Source organism: Antrostomus carolinensis, unplaced genomic scaffold (genome assembly GCF_000700745.2).
Source record: "Antrostomus carolinensis isolate BGI_N321 unplaced genomic scaffold, ASM70074v2 scaffold6671, whole genome shotgun sequence".
Lineage (NCBI taxonomy): Eukaryota > Metazoa > Chordata > Aves > Caprimulgiformes > Caprimulgidae > Antrostomus > Antrostomus carolinensis.
The window spans coordinates 64,266-83,606 of record NW_010295330.1 but is presented as its reverse complement, the minus strand read 5'-3'; the positions used below and the strand labels follow the sequence as shown (position 1 = coordinate 83,606).

The following is a 19,341-nucleotide window of genomic DNA, read 5'->3' as shown; positions in this document are numbered from 1 at the left end:
CCCTACTGTGTGGCAGTTTTTGTTTTGTGGAAGAAAGTAGGTGGGCTCATGGCAGTCTTTTGTGTTTAAGATAATGTGATGAAAGAAGATAATATACAAGCTGTGAATCTTGCAAAGCGTGACCTTGAGTGCCACAATAGCACAAATACAGCAGACCCCTCAGATGTCTGGAAGGTAGAATAGAAGACAAACATTTTGAATCATCAAAGTTGTTAAACTGTTCCCAGGAGACTGTACAGAGTAGCAGAGTGTCTGCTGCCAAACCCAGACTTCAGCACTAAAGACATTTTCGGTTTATGTTAATCTTATGTGCTCGAGCAGAGGGAGCCTAGGAACTAGCAAATGTTGATGGCCTCAGGGGTGTTGATCATCCTGGATTTTCTACTGGTCACTGGGACAGTAGCATAAAGGAGTCTTAGTGGCAATGAGGAGGAGTGTTGGTTTGTAGTTTTATGGCTGTATTAGTGCTTTTTAAATTTCAACAGTCGGAGATGTCAGGGATGCCTGATTTTGAGCATCCATCTGTATTTTAGGCATACAAACCTTAGGAGTGCAATTAGAGGAGGGGAGAAAAAAAGTCCATTTTACTAATTTCCCTAGATGACCAGGTACATGTGAAAATGGTTATTTTTTGTAAATACCCACTACTGGTAAGTTAATGAAATAAGAAAAAAAGGGGTTTTCTCAGCTTAGCTCCTTGCATTTTAGCTGTTGCTCTTGGTTTCTGTTTCTGTAACAGCTTAGGTGGAAGAAAATACTTTTGCTTTCCTGTGTTACTAGTACAGCCCCATTATGTTTTTACCTTGTGTTATGTAGTGTTACTGTGAAGTTGTATGATTCTGAAGGCAGTTTCATATCTTCCTAATGAAGAAGTTCCTCTGCAGTGCTGTGTCCAGTTTTGGGTTCCCATTGCAAAGAAGATGTAGATGCACTGGAGTGTGTCCAGTGAAGGTAGTCATGTGAGGCAGTATGCCACAATGAGTGAGGAGGAGCTGCGAGAACAAGGCTTGTTTGTGTGGGGAAGGTGGAGAGAAAAGATCTCATTGCTGTCTTCGGGGACTGGGGAGGGTTCAGATAGGCTAGAGCAACTCTGGAGGTGCAGGGTGATAGGACAAGAGGCAATGGGACCAAGCTTTTCAACAAGGCAAATTCTGCTTAGATACCAGGAAGATGAAAGGGATGATCCAGCTGACGTCATATGAGCTTCTCTGTGGCTGGAGGTATTCCTTGGGCAACGTACTGAGCGCTGTCTAAGCTGACCCTGTGCTGAGCTGGTGATTGGACCAGGTATTACAACAGGTTCCTTTGAATCATTATTCTGTGATTTTATTCAACCAAGCCTGTCCGAGATAGGCTACTCTGGTGCAGTTTCAGTATAGACAGGCTCTGATGTGGGTGACTTCTGCTTATTTGGACAGTACATGGTTATACATAAAGAATATTTAGCATGATAGCTGGTAAAGACCAAACAGTTAAGTGTGGCAACATGTCTTGTTGTGTTTTAGCTGTGTGGAGCTTTAGCTTTTACACTTATTTATGAAAGTTACTTTTTTGTAAGGCAGGATATAGAGCAAGACAGTAACAATTGTTCTAACTTTTATTCTGTTGGCCTGTGGTGACTATGGGCATCTAACTTCTGTACATCTAGTGTAGAGAATGTTTTAACTTAAATTTCTATTTGTTAAGAAGCAAATAGCTGGTTATTCATTCTGGACTTCTCATAATATTTTTAGATTTTGAAGAATTTTACATCTGTCCATCTCTCCTATGTGGAACTGAAGCAAATGGGCCAGCAGCAGATTGGAAGTTACCCTGTTCACTTTCACCTTTGTGGGGATGTGGATGAAAAAGGAGGTTATAGTTTTAAGACTTACCTGGAAGGTCTTTCCATTCATCACTGTTTTTCCAGATGTGTGACTGTTCACGCAACTAATGGCTTGCTGGTAGGTGCAAGGAGAGCAAAACATACTGTGTTAAAATATATGTTATAAACAGCATTTAGAGCAAAAATAGTACCCTCCTTTCTTCAAGTTTAATGCTCCGTAACATCTTTTTTATAGTGATGAATAAATGAACAAACGCAAACAGTAACTTATTTTTAGCAGATCTCACCAATCTGTTTTTTCAGATTCTTCCAGGCAGCTAAGATCTCCAGACGTAGTAGCATATTTGTAAGGGATAAATAAAACTGTATGCTTGAATCATCTGATTGGCTGATACTGAAGGTTCACTATCTGTACCAAGATAGTAATAACTAAATCATTAAATCGTAGTGGTTGGAAAAGACCTTTAAGATCATCGAGTCCAACCATTAACCTATCCCTACCAATCCCATCTCTAAACCATGTCCCTAAGCACCTCATCTACCCACCTTTTAAATACCACCAGGGATGGTGCCTCCACCACTTCCTAGGCAGCCTGTTCCAATCCTTGACAACTCTTTCTGTGAAGAAATTTTTCCTAATATCCAATCTAAACCTCCCCTGGTGCAACTTGAGGCTGTTTCCTCTCATCCTGTAATTTGTTACCCGGGAGAAGAGACCAACACCTTCCTATCTACAGCCTCCCTTCAGGTAGCTGTAGATAGTGATAAAGTCTCTCCTCAGCCTCCTCTTCTCCAGACTAAACAACCCCAATTCCCTCAGCGGCTCCTCATAAGACTTGTTCTCCAGCCCCTTCACCAGCTTTGTTGCCCTTATCTGGACACACTCCAGAGCCTCAATGTCCCTCTTGTGTTGCGGGGCCCAGAACTGAACACAGTACTCAAGGTGCGGCCTCACCAGTGACGAATATGGGGGGACAATCACTTCCTGCTCCTACTGGCCACACTATTTCTCGTACTTGTCAAATAAATCTGAGTAAATGCTATTGCTACTAACATAATGAACTTGTATTTCTGCAGATAAAGGACACCATTGGCTATGACACACTAGGTCATTGTTTCTTCACAGAAGATGGCATTGAGCAGAGGAATACTTTCTTCCACAACCTTGGGCTAGTCACAAAACCAGGCACTCTTCTTCCTACAGATAGAAATAGCAGCATGTGTATTGGTATTAGGGATAAAGTGTATGGAAGTTATGTCCCAGTGCCAGCAACAGACTGCATGTGAGTAATTCATGGTGAAAAAGTAAAACCAAACCAGCAGCAGCAGTTAAACTGCTGATGCTTTCTAGACAATAGGGAATGAGAACATTTTTTATGTATAATGTAATGAATGTAGACACCTTAAATGTAGTTCATATAGTAGTGGTATTAAAAAAAAAAAAAAAAAGTTAGCGTTTAGTCTTTTATTAAAGAGAAAAAATAAGTTGTTTTGTTGAAAGATTGTTGTTTCTTGTGATACTTGTGTAATAGACTTTTATGGCCACAACTTTGCTTCTCTGTAAAGGCATGCACATTCTCAAGTTGTCACTGCTAGTTTTTCTGCATACTACTTATCTCTTGTAGAGATTTGTTAAAACAGTTTGTCATTGCACAATGTATCCAAACAACATTAAGTGAAATACTGCGCATTGCACTAAAAAAAGAAGCCTTTTTGACTTCCAAATGTGGGGGAGGGGGTTGTGATTTTTTTTTTTTTTTTTTGTACGTGAAGTAGTGACTTCAGACATCAATTTAGATTTTCCAATGTGCTTGTTATGAAGGGGAGATATTTCTGGAAGAGCTAGAGCTTTTTCTTAATAACTTCTTTATGACTAATATTTCAGGGCAGTTTCGACGTTCTGGATTTCTCATCCTAACAATCATCTTATAAATAATGCAGCGGCAGGTTCACAGGTGAGGCGTCTGGATGTAATTCAACACAAACTACTTATGCCACTGGTATTTGTAAAACCTGTAACATTTACCTTGCCAAAATACATAATTTTTTCTTTTTTTGTTCCAGTATGTTCTTTTTATGTTTGGCAGCCTATGGGCAGTAGAAATGCAGAGTTTGTCTAGGTGTGCGTTTAAGAGATGCCAAAAATCCTTGTTCTGGACAGAACAGAGGAGATCTCTTCCTCTTTGTAGTTAATAGACCTGACAGTAGCGTCAGTGTGTGTCATTCCTTTTGTTTCCGAAGAACTAGTGCATTTCATACTAAGGCTTCTGTATTTTCTGTAGGTTGTCATGAGTTTCCTGTGTGAGTGCTCTGCAAGATTTGCTTCATAGCTGTAGTCATTAGAATGAAAAATGACTACAAAAAAATGTTCATTGTGTAAGAAACAGCTAAAACACTTTTATTGTCAGGCGTTAGTCATTTGTTTCCCATCAGTGACTGCTGATGTTTGTACTTGTGAACCTTTTATTAGTGCAACTCTTTTGTCACAGCTGCTTGCAAAGTAAAGCTGAACTACTCAGTACATTTTGTGGAGGAGGGAGCAGGAGTCCGTTCTATGTTGGATGAGAGGCTGAGATGTGCATGGTTTTTAGTGAGTTTTTCTGAAGAGATCGGTGGGAATGGAAAACAAGAAAGATTGGTGGTGGTGGTGTTGCAAAGGCTCCAATGCTGAAAGTAGAATGTGAACGTGTGTCAGTGTATTCTTAGGCACGGAATACATTATAAACTGTTTTTAATAGAACAGGATTCAAAATATTTAAATGAGTTGAAATATCTAGAGTATAAAAAATTATGATTTTTTTTTTCTACTTTTTGTATGGTCTGTGTTTGGGGTTTTTTTTGTGTGTGTCAAACTTTTCTAGTTGGCTGTGTACCACTAGGAAGGATCTAAACATACTTACCAAATTGAACCAGTTCTTCTCTTCCCAATGCAATGTCTTTCTATTTTGCCTGCTTTATATAATATTCCTTTACTTTGTTTTAGCATTGCAGGCTAAGTTGAAAGAAACAACTTTCTTGCTCTGTTGCTTGAAACCTGCAAGGTCTTTTTCTGCCACTGTAGAGCATCCCAGTAAATATCCCTTCCTTTTGTACCAGAACGTGCATGGTCAGAGCAAGCATTTGTGCACATTTCAGAGTTTTGCCACCCTACTATAGCTCCCTTGCATGGATTTAAACACATTAGTGTAAAGGGACTACAGCTTATTATGTTTCAGAAACAGAATACTTCAACTGTGTTGTTACAAACTCTGCACTGTAGAGCTTTTGCTGGTATAAACTATAACAATTCACAAGCAAATAAAGTAATTTCATTGCTCCCCCAGCTCCTTCATTACACAATAAAGCCTATTGTAAGGGTGCATCAGCAATAGATGTTTCTTTAGTTTGAGCTGATTATGAGAGAGAGGGGGAAAAAAAAAAAAAAAACCTTCTCATTTTTCTCAAGGCTTGCAAGTGTTTAAGGAGCTTTTAAGTTCATTAAACTTTTTTCCAAGCATCAGGATGTGTTTTGGATAAAGATTACTTTTGTCTGCCAAGCATAGAGCTGTATTTAATTATATGTGAAGTAAGATTTTGGTATTTTTATTAATGGAACATCCACATTTGCTTTGGAATTGTTAATCACCAGAAATGTCAAAGTGTGTCATCATTACGGATGGGAATATGTTACTGAGAAGCAGAATTTCCAGGACTGTTTGGAAAATTAGTATATTCTCAGAGTGAAATGCGTGAAATCTTTTAAGCTGGGGTGAATTGGCTTCATCCACGTTTTTTGAACAGCAGCATGATGACTATTTTTCATGGATGGAACACGCAGTATACAGTGTTTCTTAGCTACCGTTTAACCCTTTAATGTGCCCTATGCAATGATTTTTTTTTGTTTCCTAAGGGCATAGAGCATGTGGTCTAACAAAATTTTTCATGTTTGTATGTATCTGCTATGCAAGTGCTGTCGCAGTGCCACCTCTTGTGAACCCAGATGTAGCTGAAAGGACAACTTTTATGGGTCTCATTTAGCAGATAAATCCAGCTTCTTTAAGAGCAGGGATGTTGGAAAAAGTGGAGAAAATGAACAGATGCTGAAATTATTACTGCATGTTACTGGCACAGTGCTCTGAACTGGCCAGACTTCTTGATGTGCTTTTTTCTTTTCTTCTGAAAACTCTTGTGGGTTTTTTGGCTATGTCATTAAATTCTGATGTGAGCAGAGATGAACAAACCTTAGTCACACTGTAACAGGACGAGAGGAAGGGTTTTGAGTATTTTACTGTAAATGATATGATTTACTAGAAAACAAAGGAGAATAAAATGTGTGTGATTAAATGTAACTGAAATGCAAAAATTGCATTTTTCTGGTATGAAATATTAGAGGAGTTTAAATGTGTGGTGTTAAATGGCTTCACTGAGAAGCAAAACACTTTTTAGTGCATATTATTCATTAGAACATAGCGTTATCTGCAAACTTAGATTTTCTCACTGGGCAGTTGTTTGGAGACTTTATTTTGAAAAATATATACCATTGTGCAAAATTGGTTTGGACTATTTTCTTATTCACTTCCTTACTTAAAATATACAAGTTCAACTTAGTATACACTTCCTTTGTTACTAGGTACATCAGCACTGATAGTAGTATCAGACATACTGATAAGTAATGTCACACTCTCCTTACTTGCAGGATGCTGGAATATGGTATTTGTTCCACAGGGTAGCTACAGGAGATTCTCACAGCTTAGCCCTTGAAACCAAATCAGAGCTTACACCTCTAGGAATCTTCTATAACAACAGGGTTCATTCTAATTTTAAGGTAATGTATTATGTCAATTAAAAAAAAAAAAAAAGTTCTTTATTTGTAACTATTCTATATTAGGACTTGTCTGTTTACATTTTAAGCAGGTTAGATGATGAATTCATGCTGTGTTTCAACTGCATGATTCTGTCTTGGCGTTGTAAAATGGGGTATAATCAGCATGTGCCACATTTTGTGTGTTCACTGTGTTTAATATCCTTGTAAGACACAAACATCTAAAATCAATTAATACTCTAATGAAATTCATTTTCTCTGAAGTAACATTTCAGGGGCTACTCTCTTACTGATGGCATTGTTTTCTACACTTAAGAAAGCTGACCCTTGAAGAATCAAAGTTTATTACAGTTGAGATTCATCTAATAGCTTCCTGGAATAGCTCTGACTTGTTTTTCCTGCATCTCTAATGTACAGTAACTCAGGTGTTTGCACATGGTGGCATGGTCTCTGACTAGAGAGTAAGCTGCCAGGTTGCCTTCAGGAGCCCAACCTTTGGCAACAGTTTTTTGTTAGAGGATTCTTAGGCTAGATACAGGCATTCAGAATTGTTTTATTTATGTGACTTTAGTATAATTTTCCACATCATTTGAAATCTAGCTGCTCTGTGTATTTGTATATATATGTGTGTGTGTGTGTATTTACATGTGAAAAAACAGAATGACACTTACAAAGCTAGTGAACTTTAAATATTTATTTGTGTTTGAAGTTTACCTAATAAAGTTCAGGATCACTATTGGAATTTTTTTATGCAGTGGAACTGATTTTACTGGACAGTTGGGTGTCTGTGATACAAAGAAGTGATGGACTGTTTTATAGAAGTTGTGTTAACAGTGTGTTTGGGAATATGGGGCATTTGTTCAGACTGGAATTAAAAATATTGAATACAGAAGTGCATTGTATTTAAAAAAAAAAAAGTCTTTCAGCTGTATGTCTCATATTATCTTTGAACAAGGGTAGTAGTTTGTGTGCTAAAATTCCAGCACATTTCACTAGATTTCACTAGCAGATCTGAGGATCTTCTCATGCAGGAGCACTCAGTTGTAATTATAATTTGGATCAGAGGTGAAAGTAGCTGCAAGTATTTGTGTGTGTAATTCAGATTAAATAACACAAATGCTTCATTCTGATTCTGTTTTCTAAAGTAAATTATTTCATACTGGATTATAGAGTTTCAAGTTGATATTTGCTTGGGTAAAAACCAGCTTCAGTGGTGAAGGTAGTTTAGTTTTAGAGAGAAATACAAAACATTTTTCACAGTGTTGTTTTATTTTTTGTTTTTTATTCCCATTTGTGAGAATATTTTTAATTCACCACAAGATTGGCTTCCAGATTTTCCAGAACAGCATCTGGAAATAAGTGTAAAACCTCAAATAGTTAGATGTTGTGAAAGAAATCTGAAATGAACTGTAATTATTTTCCATTACTTTTTATTTTTAATCCTAGGCAATTCTTTTCTTCTGCCCAAATTAGCATAGACAGATGTTAGTTTTTCCCTTAGACAATATGTCAGTTAAAGCCAAACTGAAAGATCTAAGAGTTTCTAATACATGTATTGAATGCAATGTAAAGTTCAAGTTTTAGAAATTTAATGTTTACTCTATCTTTAGTTTTGGATGATATGAATTTTCTTTCCTTGCTTGTTTCAGGCTGGTTTGTTCATTGATAAGGGTGTTAAAACAACTAATGCTAGCGTTGATGATCCCAGAGAATATCTTTGTTTGGACAACAATGCAAGGTAAAGGATATTGTCTTTCAAGTGAGTGTAAAATGGCAAAGTTCTGAGATTGCTCCTACATTCATGTGAGGAGAAACTATTTTAAAACAATAGAATTATTTATAAATCACAACTAAAAAATAAGTTAATATAAATTCTTTTCCCTCATTTGTCTGTTTTGGGAACAACAGAGCATGGTGTGCCTTACAGGAGTTGGCTGTTTCTTCTGAGTCCTTGCTCAGCATGGTTTTCAGCCTCTTAGAAGATGTTATTTTAAATGTGCTCTACTGCCATGCTTAAAGTATTTTCTGGAATTACTGCTAAAAGTGAAGTCTTACTTTAAAATCTGCTCTTCTGATTTATGACTCAGCTTTAAATAATTGTTAGAAAAAGGCTTGATAGAGCCAAGTAATACATCCATTTGCCTTTCCTACTGCTGAATGCTCCCTGCCATATCTTTTAGACTTGTAATCATAGCTCAGTGGTACAGTTTTACTGGAGGCTATTTGCAGAGATAGTACAATGAACCACGTTTTGTTTTGTTTACAAAAGAGAGAGAAAATTTGAGAGAAAATAATGGAGAAATTAGGAAAATTCCAGGTTATACTGTGCCTGGTTAATCTTGTCCTGAACTTAAAATAAAATAGCTGAGATAGTGCTGAAATGATAATATTGGATAACTGTATCTGTCAACATTTTATTGTGGCAATTTAACATTAAGACTGAAAATACAGTTCGTAAGATTATCTTTAGTTCTGATTGACCAGTGTTTACGTTGAGGATAGTTAAGTGATAGTTGCAGATGTGGAGACAGGAAAGTTTCCAATTTTGGTGATACTTGATACTTCATGATTTGGAAATTAACTCAAAATTTTGACAGAACACCTGTATAACTCTTGTGTATTACCTCAATCATAACAGGTAGTCAAAAGAAACATATGAGGGGTAAAATGCCCTGTGAGAACCTGTAATTTGTTGACTGGGCGTCAACAGAGGGTGCAAGAAACTCAGTGCATGAGATAGGGTTTATGTTTCACAGCAGACAAAGAAGTAATGAGGTACTCTGTAACTACTTGAGGCCACTAATCATTGCACATGGAACCAAACTGGAGGAGTTTAAACATTAATTGAGGAGCCTGAGACTGTCAAAAACAAGCATTCACCCATTCTCCCCTCCTCCCTTGGGGGTGGCAGGGCAGATCCAGATCAGAGTAGAAGGTGATCAGGATCAGGGGCATATATATCTTTAACTGCTCCAAATGCATTTTTGTAATATTATTTTAATATATTACTTTTTCTCTGGGATCTTGGTGATAATCGAGTGAAAGCCTCTACCAGTCTTTAATCAGGCTGTTTCTTCCTGTTATCTAAAATAGATTCCAGCCATAACTTACCACATGAGACCATCTTGGTAGCAATGTGGAGTGTATGGGTTGGAATAGAAGAATCTCAGTTATGCTCAGAGAAGGAGCACTCCGCAACATCAGAAGAGTTTAAAAGATTTGAAGGAGCAGTTAGACAAACCTCCAGCCTTTTTTTGTAACAGTGTATGTCAGCCCTGTGTATCCTTCCAAGGGGCTTTAATTCCCTCCATCAAACTTTCACATTAATGCTGCATTACAAGTGGGGAGGGAGTACTTTGAGAGGGCAAAAAGAAAAAACAAGGGGATAAAAGGAGATGAGATGCAGCTAAAGAAACTCGGGGAGATTGAGCAAAAGCCTTTGAGATTACTAGAAAAGAGAAGTTTTATGTTCCTATTTCATTATACCCCAAGGACAATTTTCTAGAATAAGAGAGCTAGAGATGTACCTGGTTTTGGCTTCTGTCATTTAGAACATGAAGCAGAGTGCATTTTGCCCATCAGATGAGCATGAGTGTTTATCTTTCAGGTTCACTTAGCCCAGCATATATGACAAGTGTAAAATGGTATTCTTATGTTGAGTGTTTGGTTTTTTTATCTGTTGCAGGTTTCGACCTCATCAAGATGCAGACCCTGAAAAGCCCCGAGTTGCTGCCCTGATTGACAGATTAATCTCTTTCAAAAACAATGATCATGGGGCCTGGGTCAGGGGAGGGGATATCCTCATTCAAAACTCTGGGTAGGTATCCAGAAGCAAACAGTTGCATTCTGTTGAGAAGTTTCCCCTAAAGCTTTGTTTATAAAAGTGCATTACAGCAGGGTTATAAGAGAAGACTGATGTTTAACTTGAGGGACTTCTCGATATCTTGAACCACATTCGCACCATCCCACTGCTTTAAATTAGAGAAGTTTATATGTGATTAGATGAGAACCTGCCTTAAGTGCAAAAATGAACTATGTAATAAAAAGAAGTCTAAAAGTTGGTAGAGACAGTAAATTTATACGAGGTATCTACTGTCTCCCTGAAGCTCTTCTGTTCCTGCTTAAAATATATAGAAAATTACTTGGTATGGTTTTGTTTGTTTGGTTTTTTTTTTAGCAGTAACATTTTTTATAAGAGTTATTGTAGTGTGTGGTGGTTCTAAATTCCATTAAGAGAAAAATTTAGGTTTTCTTCAGTGCATAGCAAGATGTGCTCTTACAGTAGCTATTTGTAGGATAATCCAGAAAACATGACTAAAGCTTTGAACTTTCTTTTAGGTTTGCAGACAATGGAATAGGTTTGACATTTGCTAGGTGAGTACTTTATATTAGTCACTTCTGGTTTTTCTTGCCTAGAAGCTTAGAAAATATGCATCCATCTGTTAAAATAAATAGGTATACTTTCATAAGGCCGTGGTTCATTTTTGGGCGCAATTCTATTTCCCGTGGTGTGGATGATGCTATGAAGGCTTTAAGCTGACGCAGCTGCCAAAGCTTGCGCTTTAATTCAACTTGTGCTTGGTTTACACCACAGTTTGCCTATTCACCAGAAGGGTTATGTTTATCCAGGTTTTTTTGGTATTGTACAATTCCTTAGGCAGCTTTGATTTTCCTCCTGGACAGCTGGAAGTGTGTAATGGAAAAGAAAGAAAATGAGCATTTAGAAGGGGCAGTCTCTTTCTAATAAAAAAGATTCAAGTAAGTTGGGTAGTAAGCCAAAATTGCTGCCATTTAGGTTATGACAAGCTGGTTCTAGGATTGCAGAAGTGGGCTGTAAAAGAAAGAGTCTATCTCCTGCAAAGGGAGATAGAAAATTTAGTGCTTAGCTGTCTGCTGGCATTTCAAAACAACCTGTAATACTGTTGATGTTTAAATTTATTGTTCTGTGTATTGTAAACGAAGTCTAGAATGCTCTGCTTTAAGAGGACTGTTACAGAAGTAAAAGTAGGACTGCCTCGATATGTTAATCTGCCGGAGAGTCTTGGCTAAAAGCTTCTCTCTGACATTGCTTTGATAGTGATGGGAGCTTCCCAAATGATGAAGGTGCCAGCCAGGAGGTATCTGAGTCGCTGTTCATAGGTGAGAGCAAGAACTACGGGTTTCCAGGCGGCCAAAATAAATATGCGGGAACTGGAGGAATAGACAACAAGGCGCGCACTCTGCCTAGAAATCGGTGAGTGTGCTATGAGTGAACGAAGTAGAAATGGTACAAGAATCATTCTCAGTGTCAGATGTAAACACTGCTCTTGCTTGAGCTATGAGAACTAAGGACTCTGTTGAAGGTGGTGCTCTCTTTCTCTTTTTAACACTGTGTGCAGCTGTGTCACTCTTGCCTTTCTGCTAAGTGAGTTTTCATCTGATGCTATCGCAGGTTGCTTTTCTGTAGTGATTTAAGTTATCCTACTGTAATGAAACTTTAGTCTTAAACAACATTTGGGCCTGGAAGAGAGGAAGCTTCCAGGTGAAAAGATTTCAAGGGTCACTTTAGCACTAGAGACTACAGTCTGTCTATGTCAAATCACAGTCTATGACCATGATCCTTTTCTTTTCTCTCTGTCTTGCTGTGGTACTTGTTTAACATAGTGCCAAGTCTGACCTTTGCCACTGAACAAGAAAGAAGAGTGAGGTAGATGTAAGCCACCCTGTTTTTTTGCTGCTTAGCCATTTAGAGGGAGGAGGTTAATGTGGTGGTGATACATGAGGTATTCGTTGTAGCTGAGCAGAATCACACAACAGTTAAGGTTGGAAGGGATGTCTGGAGGTCATCTTGTACAACTCCCCTTCTCAAGCAGGGCCACCTGTTGCTGGTTGTCCAGGACCATGTCCAGATGGCTTTAGAATATCTCCAAGGATGGAGACTCCACAGCCTCCCTGGACAACCTGTGCCTGTGCTCAGCTATCCTCACAGTGGAAAAGTTCATCCTTATGTTCAGGAGGAAACTCCAGTTTTTCAACTTGTGCCCAATGCCTCTGGTCCTGTCACTGAGCATCACTGGAAAGAGCTTGGCTCCATCTTCTTTGTACTCTCCTTTCAGAGATTCTTATACATTGATGAGATTCGTACCTGAGCCTTTTCTGCTCCAGACTGAACAGTCTGAGGTCTCCCAATGTTTCCTCCTGTGGGAGATGCTCCAGTCACTCAGTCATCTTTGTGGCCCTTTGTTGAACTCTCTCCAGTAGATTTATGTCTGTCTTGTACTAGGGACAAGCACTGTAGTTGTAGCTTCACCAGTGCTGAATAGATGGGAAGGATCACCTGACTTGATCTGTTGGCAAGACTTCTCCCAGTGCAGACCCAGATACCATTTGCCCCTTTGCAGCAGGGGCACATTGTTGGCTTATGGCCAACTTGGTTTCCACCAGGACACATTCACTGGCACTTAGGGTTGTTCCTCCCTAGGTGCAGGACTTTGCACTTCCCTGTGTTGGACTTCATGAGTTTTCTATCTGACAATTTCTCCAGCCTGTCAAGGTCTATCTGGATGGCAGCATGACCCTCTTATGTATCAGCTGCTACTCGCAGTTTTGTGCTCTCTGCAAACTTGCTGACACTACACTCAGTCCTGTCATCCGATAACTAATGAAGATGTTGAACAAGATCGGACGCAGTATGGACCCCTGGGATGCACCACAAGTTACTGGCCTCCAATTAGACTTCATGCAACTACCCTCTGGGCCCTGCCATCCATCTAGTTTTCAGTCCAGTTCATGTCCTCTCATCCAGCCCATACTTCATGAGGATCTTATGGAACACAGTGTCAAAAGCATAACAGAAGTTTAGGTAGACCGTGGTCACTGCTCTCCCCTCAGCTACCAGGCCAGTCGTTTCATCATAGAAGTTTTATCAAGTTGGTCAAGCATGATTGCTCCTTGGTGAATCCTTGCTTATTACTCCTGATGACTTTCTTGTCCTTCATGTGCCTTGAAATGGTTTCCAGGATTAGCTGCTCCATCACCTTCCCGGGGATCAAGCTGAGGTTTACCAGCCTGCAGTTCCCTGAGTTTTCCTTCTTGAAGTTAGAAGTGGCATTTGCTTTGTTCCAGTGTACAGGCACTTCTTCAGGTTGCCATGATCAAAGAACAGGTGGTATCGTTCTCCTGCTGTAGTTCCTGTATTGGGAAAGGGGTAAATTTGCAAATGGACAGTGATAGCTCTTGTAACAGGAAAATTCAAAAGAGTGGGGGATTTTTTGACTCATTAGATAAGTGTAGAAACAAGATTTCTTTTACAAAGACCTAACCTGCAAGTCATTCTCTTAATGTTGCTTTCTTGATTCCTCTGAAGGAAATTTATGACAAAGATTCAGGCTTATAATGGGTTTTGTTACAGGATGCTATGAATATTTGCTTGTGTTAACAGGACATTTCCAATCAGAGGCTTTCAAATTTATGATGGACCTATTCACCTTACCAAGTGCACATTCAAAAACTTTGTGCCAACTCCAGACAGATTTACCAGTGCAGTTGGATTCTTAATGAAAAATCCATGGCAGATGACACCAAAAAACAACATTTCCCTTGTGAAGTTTGGTCCAAATGTAAGTTTATTACAAGTTTCCTTTTATTCTTGCAAGTGACTTTTTTTTCTTCTTGCTGTATTTAAAATAAACGTCCAAGGGCACTAGGTCGTCTGTTCCATACATCCCTCCTCCAGAGTTTCTCTCTTAATTGGTAGTCACCCAAGGTGTATCCTTTGTCTCCTGAGCAAAAAAAATAACACCAAGGGAGACGCAGGATATGTTGCAGTAATCTCTTTCATGGCTAATGGTAAAGCTGAAAGGAGATTTTTATAGGATTTTGTATATCCTTAGTAGTGAATTTTCATTTACAAATACTAACACTGTTCAGAAGCAAGCGGTGGTCTGAGCCTATTATTAAAAATCAAAATACCTGTTTTGCAAGATTCCACTGTCCTTGCCATAAAGTTTTTAATCAGTTTTGTCAAATTCCTGTGTGTCTGCAGGTGTGCAAGTGTTAGTCTGTGCTTCACCTGGGGAAAAATATAAATATTTTAATTGTTGTTGGCAGGTTTCTTTGAAAGCCTTCTTTGGAAAACCTGGTCCCTGGTTTGAAGAAGGAGATCTGGATGGTGACAAGAACTCAATATTCCATGATCTAGATGGTTCAGTGACTGACTACAAGGATACCTATGTGGGCAGAATGGATAACTACTTGATTCAACACCCTGAATGCATTAATATTACAGAATGGAGTGGAGTGGTTTGCAGTGGGACCTACGCACAGGCTAGTACTCTTGTAGCTTTCTGTTTGGGGCGAGTCTACAATATGAACTACTTGTAGGAGCAGGGGAGTATAAGAACTGCAAAATTACCTATCTTTGGATTTTAAAATTCTTTGACATTTTAAAATGCTTTTATTCATATTACACTTTTCAGCCAGTTGTGTATATCATGTTCCTTTCAGCACGCAGCACAAAAACTGGGAGTACAGTTTAAATCTCACATAGGTTTGATACCCATTCTGGTTCCTGTTCTGTATGAGTTTGGCCAAGTACTATATCTGAATCTTTTTTTTTTTTCTTCTCCTCCCTCCCCTTTTTTGTCTGTAAAATGGGCAAAATCTGCAATAGTTTCTCAAAAAGGACTCTACTTTGGGACATATCTGTGTATAGCATAAATCAGAACATCAAATTGCAGTGTTTTGGCTAATAATATACTGATTATTCTTCACTATTTCATTACCTTTTGCACAGTGTCCAAATTTTTCTTCTTTCTTTTCATCCTCCTGAATATTATACAGGTTTATGTCCAAACCTGGAATGGACAGAATCTTTCTATGATTATCGTACGAGATGAATACCCAGCCAATCCCATGGTTCTTCGGGGTATTAATCAGAGAGCTGTCTTTCAGCAATACCAGCCAGTAGTGATGCTCCAAAAAGGCTACACAATACATTGGAATGGAAAAGCTCCAAACGTCACCTATCTTTATCTCATTAACTTCAACAAGTATGTTTACTTACTTGATGTCACTGGTCCATAAGGCAATACTTGAAGTAATGTCCTGCAGAATTAACATGCGTGAGACTGTACAACCATCAGTAAGACTGGATCTTGAGTTGGTTTTTTTTCATAATTAGAAATACTAAAGTATGAAAAACAAGAGATTAAGCAACAGACCTGCACCTGAAGTTAAACTTTTGTCTAGGACAGTGTCTTTAAGGAAAATCCTTTGGAGAAGAAAATGTGCAGAGAGTGAAGTTGGGCAGAATTGGAGTTTAATAATTTAACATACTTGATTTTGTTGACAGATAAACTTATTAAATGTCTAAAGTATAAAATCAAATATATTGTGAGAATATCAAAGTTACTATGGCATTTAATGAAACACTTTGTGTACAGACAAGAATGAAGATCTTCCTGTTAAGGGTTTGGAAGCTTTTTGTATTCCTGTTACTTGTTTTTTGAGTGACCTGTTTACTGCATATTGTCATCTAAACTGTTCCTACAGTGAATCATACATTTTCTTTTGTTTTCAGAAATGACTGGATTCGTGTTGGTCTTTGTTATCAACCAAATACAGATTTTGTTATAGTATTGGAAACCTTTCAAAGGCGGTCATCTGCTCTGTCAAACAAGGTAGAGCGCTACATGCCTGTGTCTTCAATGATGGAGCTGGAAAAGAATCGATCAGATAAGAAGTTTTACTTTGACAACAGTACTGGGTAACTCTTGTAACTTGACCCTGTTGGAAGATGTTGTTTAAGCTTAAAATGTCCAGTTTGATAGTGTTCAAAGAAACAGAGGAAAACTGTTGTGAAGGAGCCCAGAGCCTATTTAAAATAATACTTTATGTGATTTTGAATCTCCAAAATACAGTGGTTTTCATTGAAATACTTTTCCAAGACCACCACAGTTGCTACAGATACTTCCTACCTACCCTGTGCCAGGCAAAAATGTGGTATCTGGTGTGGTGCAGAGCAGTGTCTTTAAAGAATTAACTTCTAAGTCTTCAAAGAAAATTTGTGCCTTCTTGTTAAATAGAAAATTCTAGAGATTTCGAAGTTTTCTGTTCCAAGACCGTTTTAAGAATGTTTCTGAAAATCCTGATCCATTTTCAGCCTTCTCGAAAGTACTTAAAAGTCCTAGTTTCTCTTTCAAAGGTACTTCTGACAGAGGCCACTGAGATCCTTCTGAGAGGTTTAAGTTATGGTCAACTTTGAGTAAAATAAGTCCTGCATGCATCACTTTTGTGTTTTACAAATGTTGATCTTTAATTTATAATTTTTTCTTTTTATTTACTTTGTTCCCTTATCTGCTACTTTATCTGTGTGTAGCTTTTGAAAAGATATTTTAATTTCTTTTGACTAAGAGCTACAGTGATAACAGTCAAATATATAATAGAAGAATTACCAGTCTCTGTGTACTGTGAATATTAATGACCACTGCCCCCTAAACTGCATTTCCAGGCATTTGCAACAGTACAGTTACATTGTTCGGTGCTGGTGGGTGAAGCTGAATATCCAAACAGTTACTGCTGGGTATCTGCAAAGATCTATGATCAAAGATAATATTTATGCTCTGTAGTTTGGTTTTTGTTTTCTGCAAGCCACTAATTTGAGGAGTGGCTGGTCTTTACAAAGCATATGCAATCATAATGATGTCTCCTTTAATTGTTGGGAATTTCAGATATATCAGTAGAGACTTCCTAACTCTAGTAAATTCTAAATATTTTGAAAAAGTTTGAACAATGGTGCAGCAGTAAATACTGTAGTTTCTCTCCTTCTGAAAATCATTAAATACAGCTGTCAATGTTTAACATAAATACCTCTCTTCCCAGCAATTGATTTAGTTTCTTTTTCTCCTTTTTGTGTAGGTTACTGTTTTTATTTCTTCAAGCCAAATATAATAGAGATGGTCACAGTTATTGCTCATCTCAGGGATGTGAAAGGATCAAGATTGTGACCAAAGATTCAGCAAAAGGGGTCAGTAACTGCATGGCAAAAGCTTACCCAAAGTACTACCAAGGACCAACTGTCATAAAGCGGATGCCAGTAAAAACTACTGTACCATGTACAAAATGCGGCACAACTCAGGTAAAATAAAATAAGCAAAAACTTTCCTGAACTGTGTAGTTGGTGTTGCTGTCTGCTCGCTTTAAGGCAGGTTTCAGTCTTTCCGCACAGAATACTGCACCTACCAGTTTGCGTTGGTCACGCTGTTAATTTTCTGTATGCTAAAATGTGGGGAGTCTCTTGTAGCACAGAGGTTTCAGTTTTTGTTCTTTGAAAAATACTGCTTCACCTCTCAGAGTGCTACGGTGAAGGGACATATGTAGATCTGATGTCTTGTACTACAGTACTGTCTGTACTCCATGTGGGTAGCTTTACTGAATGTCTATATGCTATTGGCCAACCTTCTCTCTTCTTTTTTAGATCTTTGCTTGTTAGCATGAACTTGAAATTGCATTATCTGTTTTAGCTATACAAGCTGAGAAAAATACTGAAAGCGAGGAATAAAATAGATTACACTATACGTATTTATTAGCATTGCTATACCATAAATAATGCCACTGACAAATGAATGCATTTGCTTTTGAGCATGAGGAGGCTGTTGTAAATTGTCTGGCATGATAAAGTGTTGAAGACACATGGGTATGTGTACTTAACATGTTTTGTTTGATATCCAGATGGTATTCACCAGTGATCCTCAGAAAAACTACCTCCTTGTGCAGATTAATTCATCTGGTAAAAAAGAGTTAAGCAGAGGTCAGCAAGCATTTATTTTTGTAAGTAATCTTTATGGGTTTTTTTTCCACTGTCTTTCTTTTTGGCAATTTATTACAACAGTTGTACAGCTCTACATAATGCGGACCTCAGTTTTCTTCACTTGAATGAAAGGCGTTGGTTCATGAAAGCCAGTCAAAAAGTTGATGTTTTAACCTCAGAAAATGGGGCTCCAAAGCTACATTTTGTATTCGAATCCTTTCCAACTGGAGAGAAAATTGTACCAGTTAAGGGAAAGTTTAAAATCTTCAGATTCATGTTGAAGTCTGGATGGATATACATTTATTGATGGCTGCTTTTGAAAAAAAAGCAAACAAGCAAACAAAAAACCCAAAACCAAACAACCTGTTAGTTAAAGCCATGTTGGTTTTGTGCTAACAGATTGGTGAGTTAATGGGATGAGTTATTCAAGCCATTAAGCTTTGCTAAACTCCTTCAAAATGGCAATTACTAAAGAATTCATGGGGATTTCTGTGTTTGTTCTGATGTGGTCCTGATAAGCCTACGGCTGTGATACTGTATGAAAACCAGTTTACACTGACTTTTCTATTCAGATGCTGAAGGAGACTTGCATGTGATGCTGAAAGAGCATTTGGAGACATCCTCACACCACAAAGCCTAAAGTCTCCATGTGGCTTAGTTTCTGCAATGTCAGTGCATTAGCTTGGTTGAAATAGTAAAACTCTTGAGTTACCTAGACAGACAAATGACATGTGAACAGTGTAACCTTAGCAGCTGCCAACTTCTATGGGAATGTCTGTGCTGTATCCAAAGCAGATTAACCATACTATTGCGAAGAAGTCCAGGTGGCTCAGTATCTAAATTTTAGCTTCCTGAAGCAGGAGCAATGACTGAGGCAGGTAGTAAGTCACCTGAAATGTATGATCTCCCTGTAGAAGCCAAGGACTG

At 38.2% G+C, this 19,341-nt stretch overlaps 1 protein-coding gene across 2 annotated transcripts in view; it reads left to right on the top strand.

Annotated features, from left to right (window-relative positions):
• Positions 1-19,341, top strand: part of CEMIP2 (cell migration inducing hyaluronidase 2) — a 36,354-nt gene that overhangs the window by 14,872 nt on the left and 2,141 nt on the right. For both annotated transcript variants that reach the window (XM_010177962.1, XM_010177961.1), the window contains 14 exons: positions 1,734-1,943; positions 2,903-3,108; positions 3,711-3,780; positions 6,501-6,629; positions 8,276-8,364; positions 10,312-10,443; positions 10,965-11,000; positions 11,704-11,859; positions 14,047-14,224; positions 14,715-14,930; positions 15,447-15,655; positions 16,186-16,371; positions 17,523-17,742; positions 18,336-18,434. In XM_010177962.1, coding sequence (XP_010176264.1) covers positions 1,734-1,943; positions 2,903-3,108; positions 3,711-3,780; positions 6,501-6,629; positions 8,276-8,364; positions 10,312-10,443; positions 10,965-11,000; positions 11,704-11,859; positions 14,047-14,224; positions 14,715-14,930; positions 15,447-15,655; positions 16,186-16,371; positions 17,523-17,742; positions 18,336-18,434 — 2,136 coding nt within the window. The remainder of the gene's footprint in view (positions 1-1,733; positions 1,944-2,902; positions 3,109-3,710; positions 3,781-6,500; positions 6,630-8,275; positions 8,365-10,311; positions 10,444-10,964; positions 11,001-11,703; positions 11,860-14,046; positions 14,225-14,714; positions 14,931-15,446; positions 15,656-16,185; positions 16,372-17,522; positions 17,743-18,335; positions 18,435-19,341) is intronic.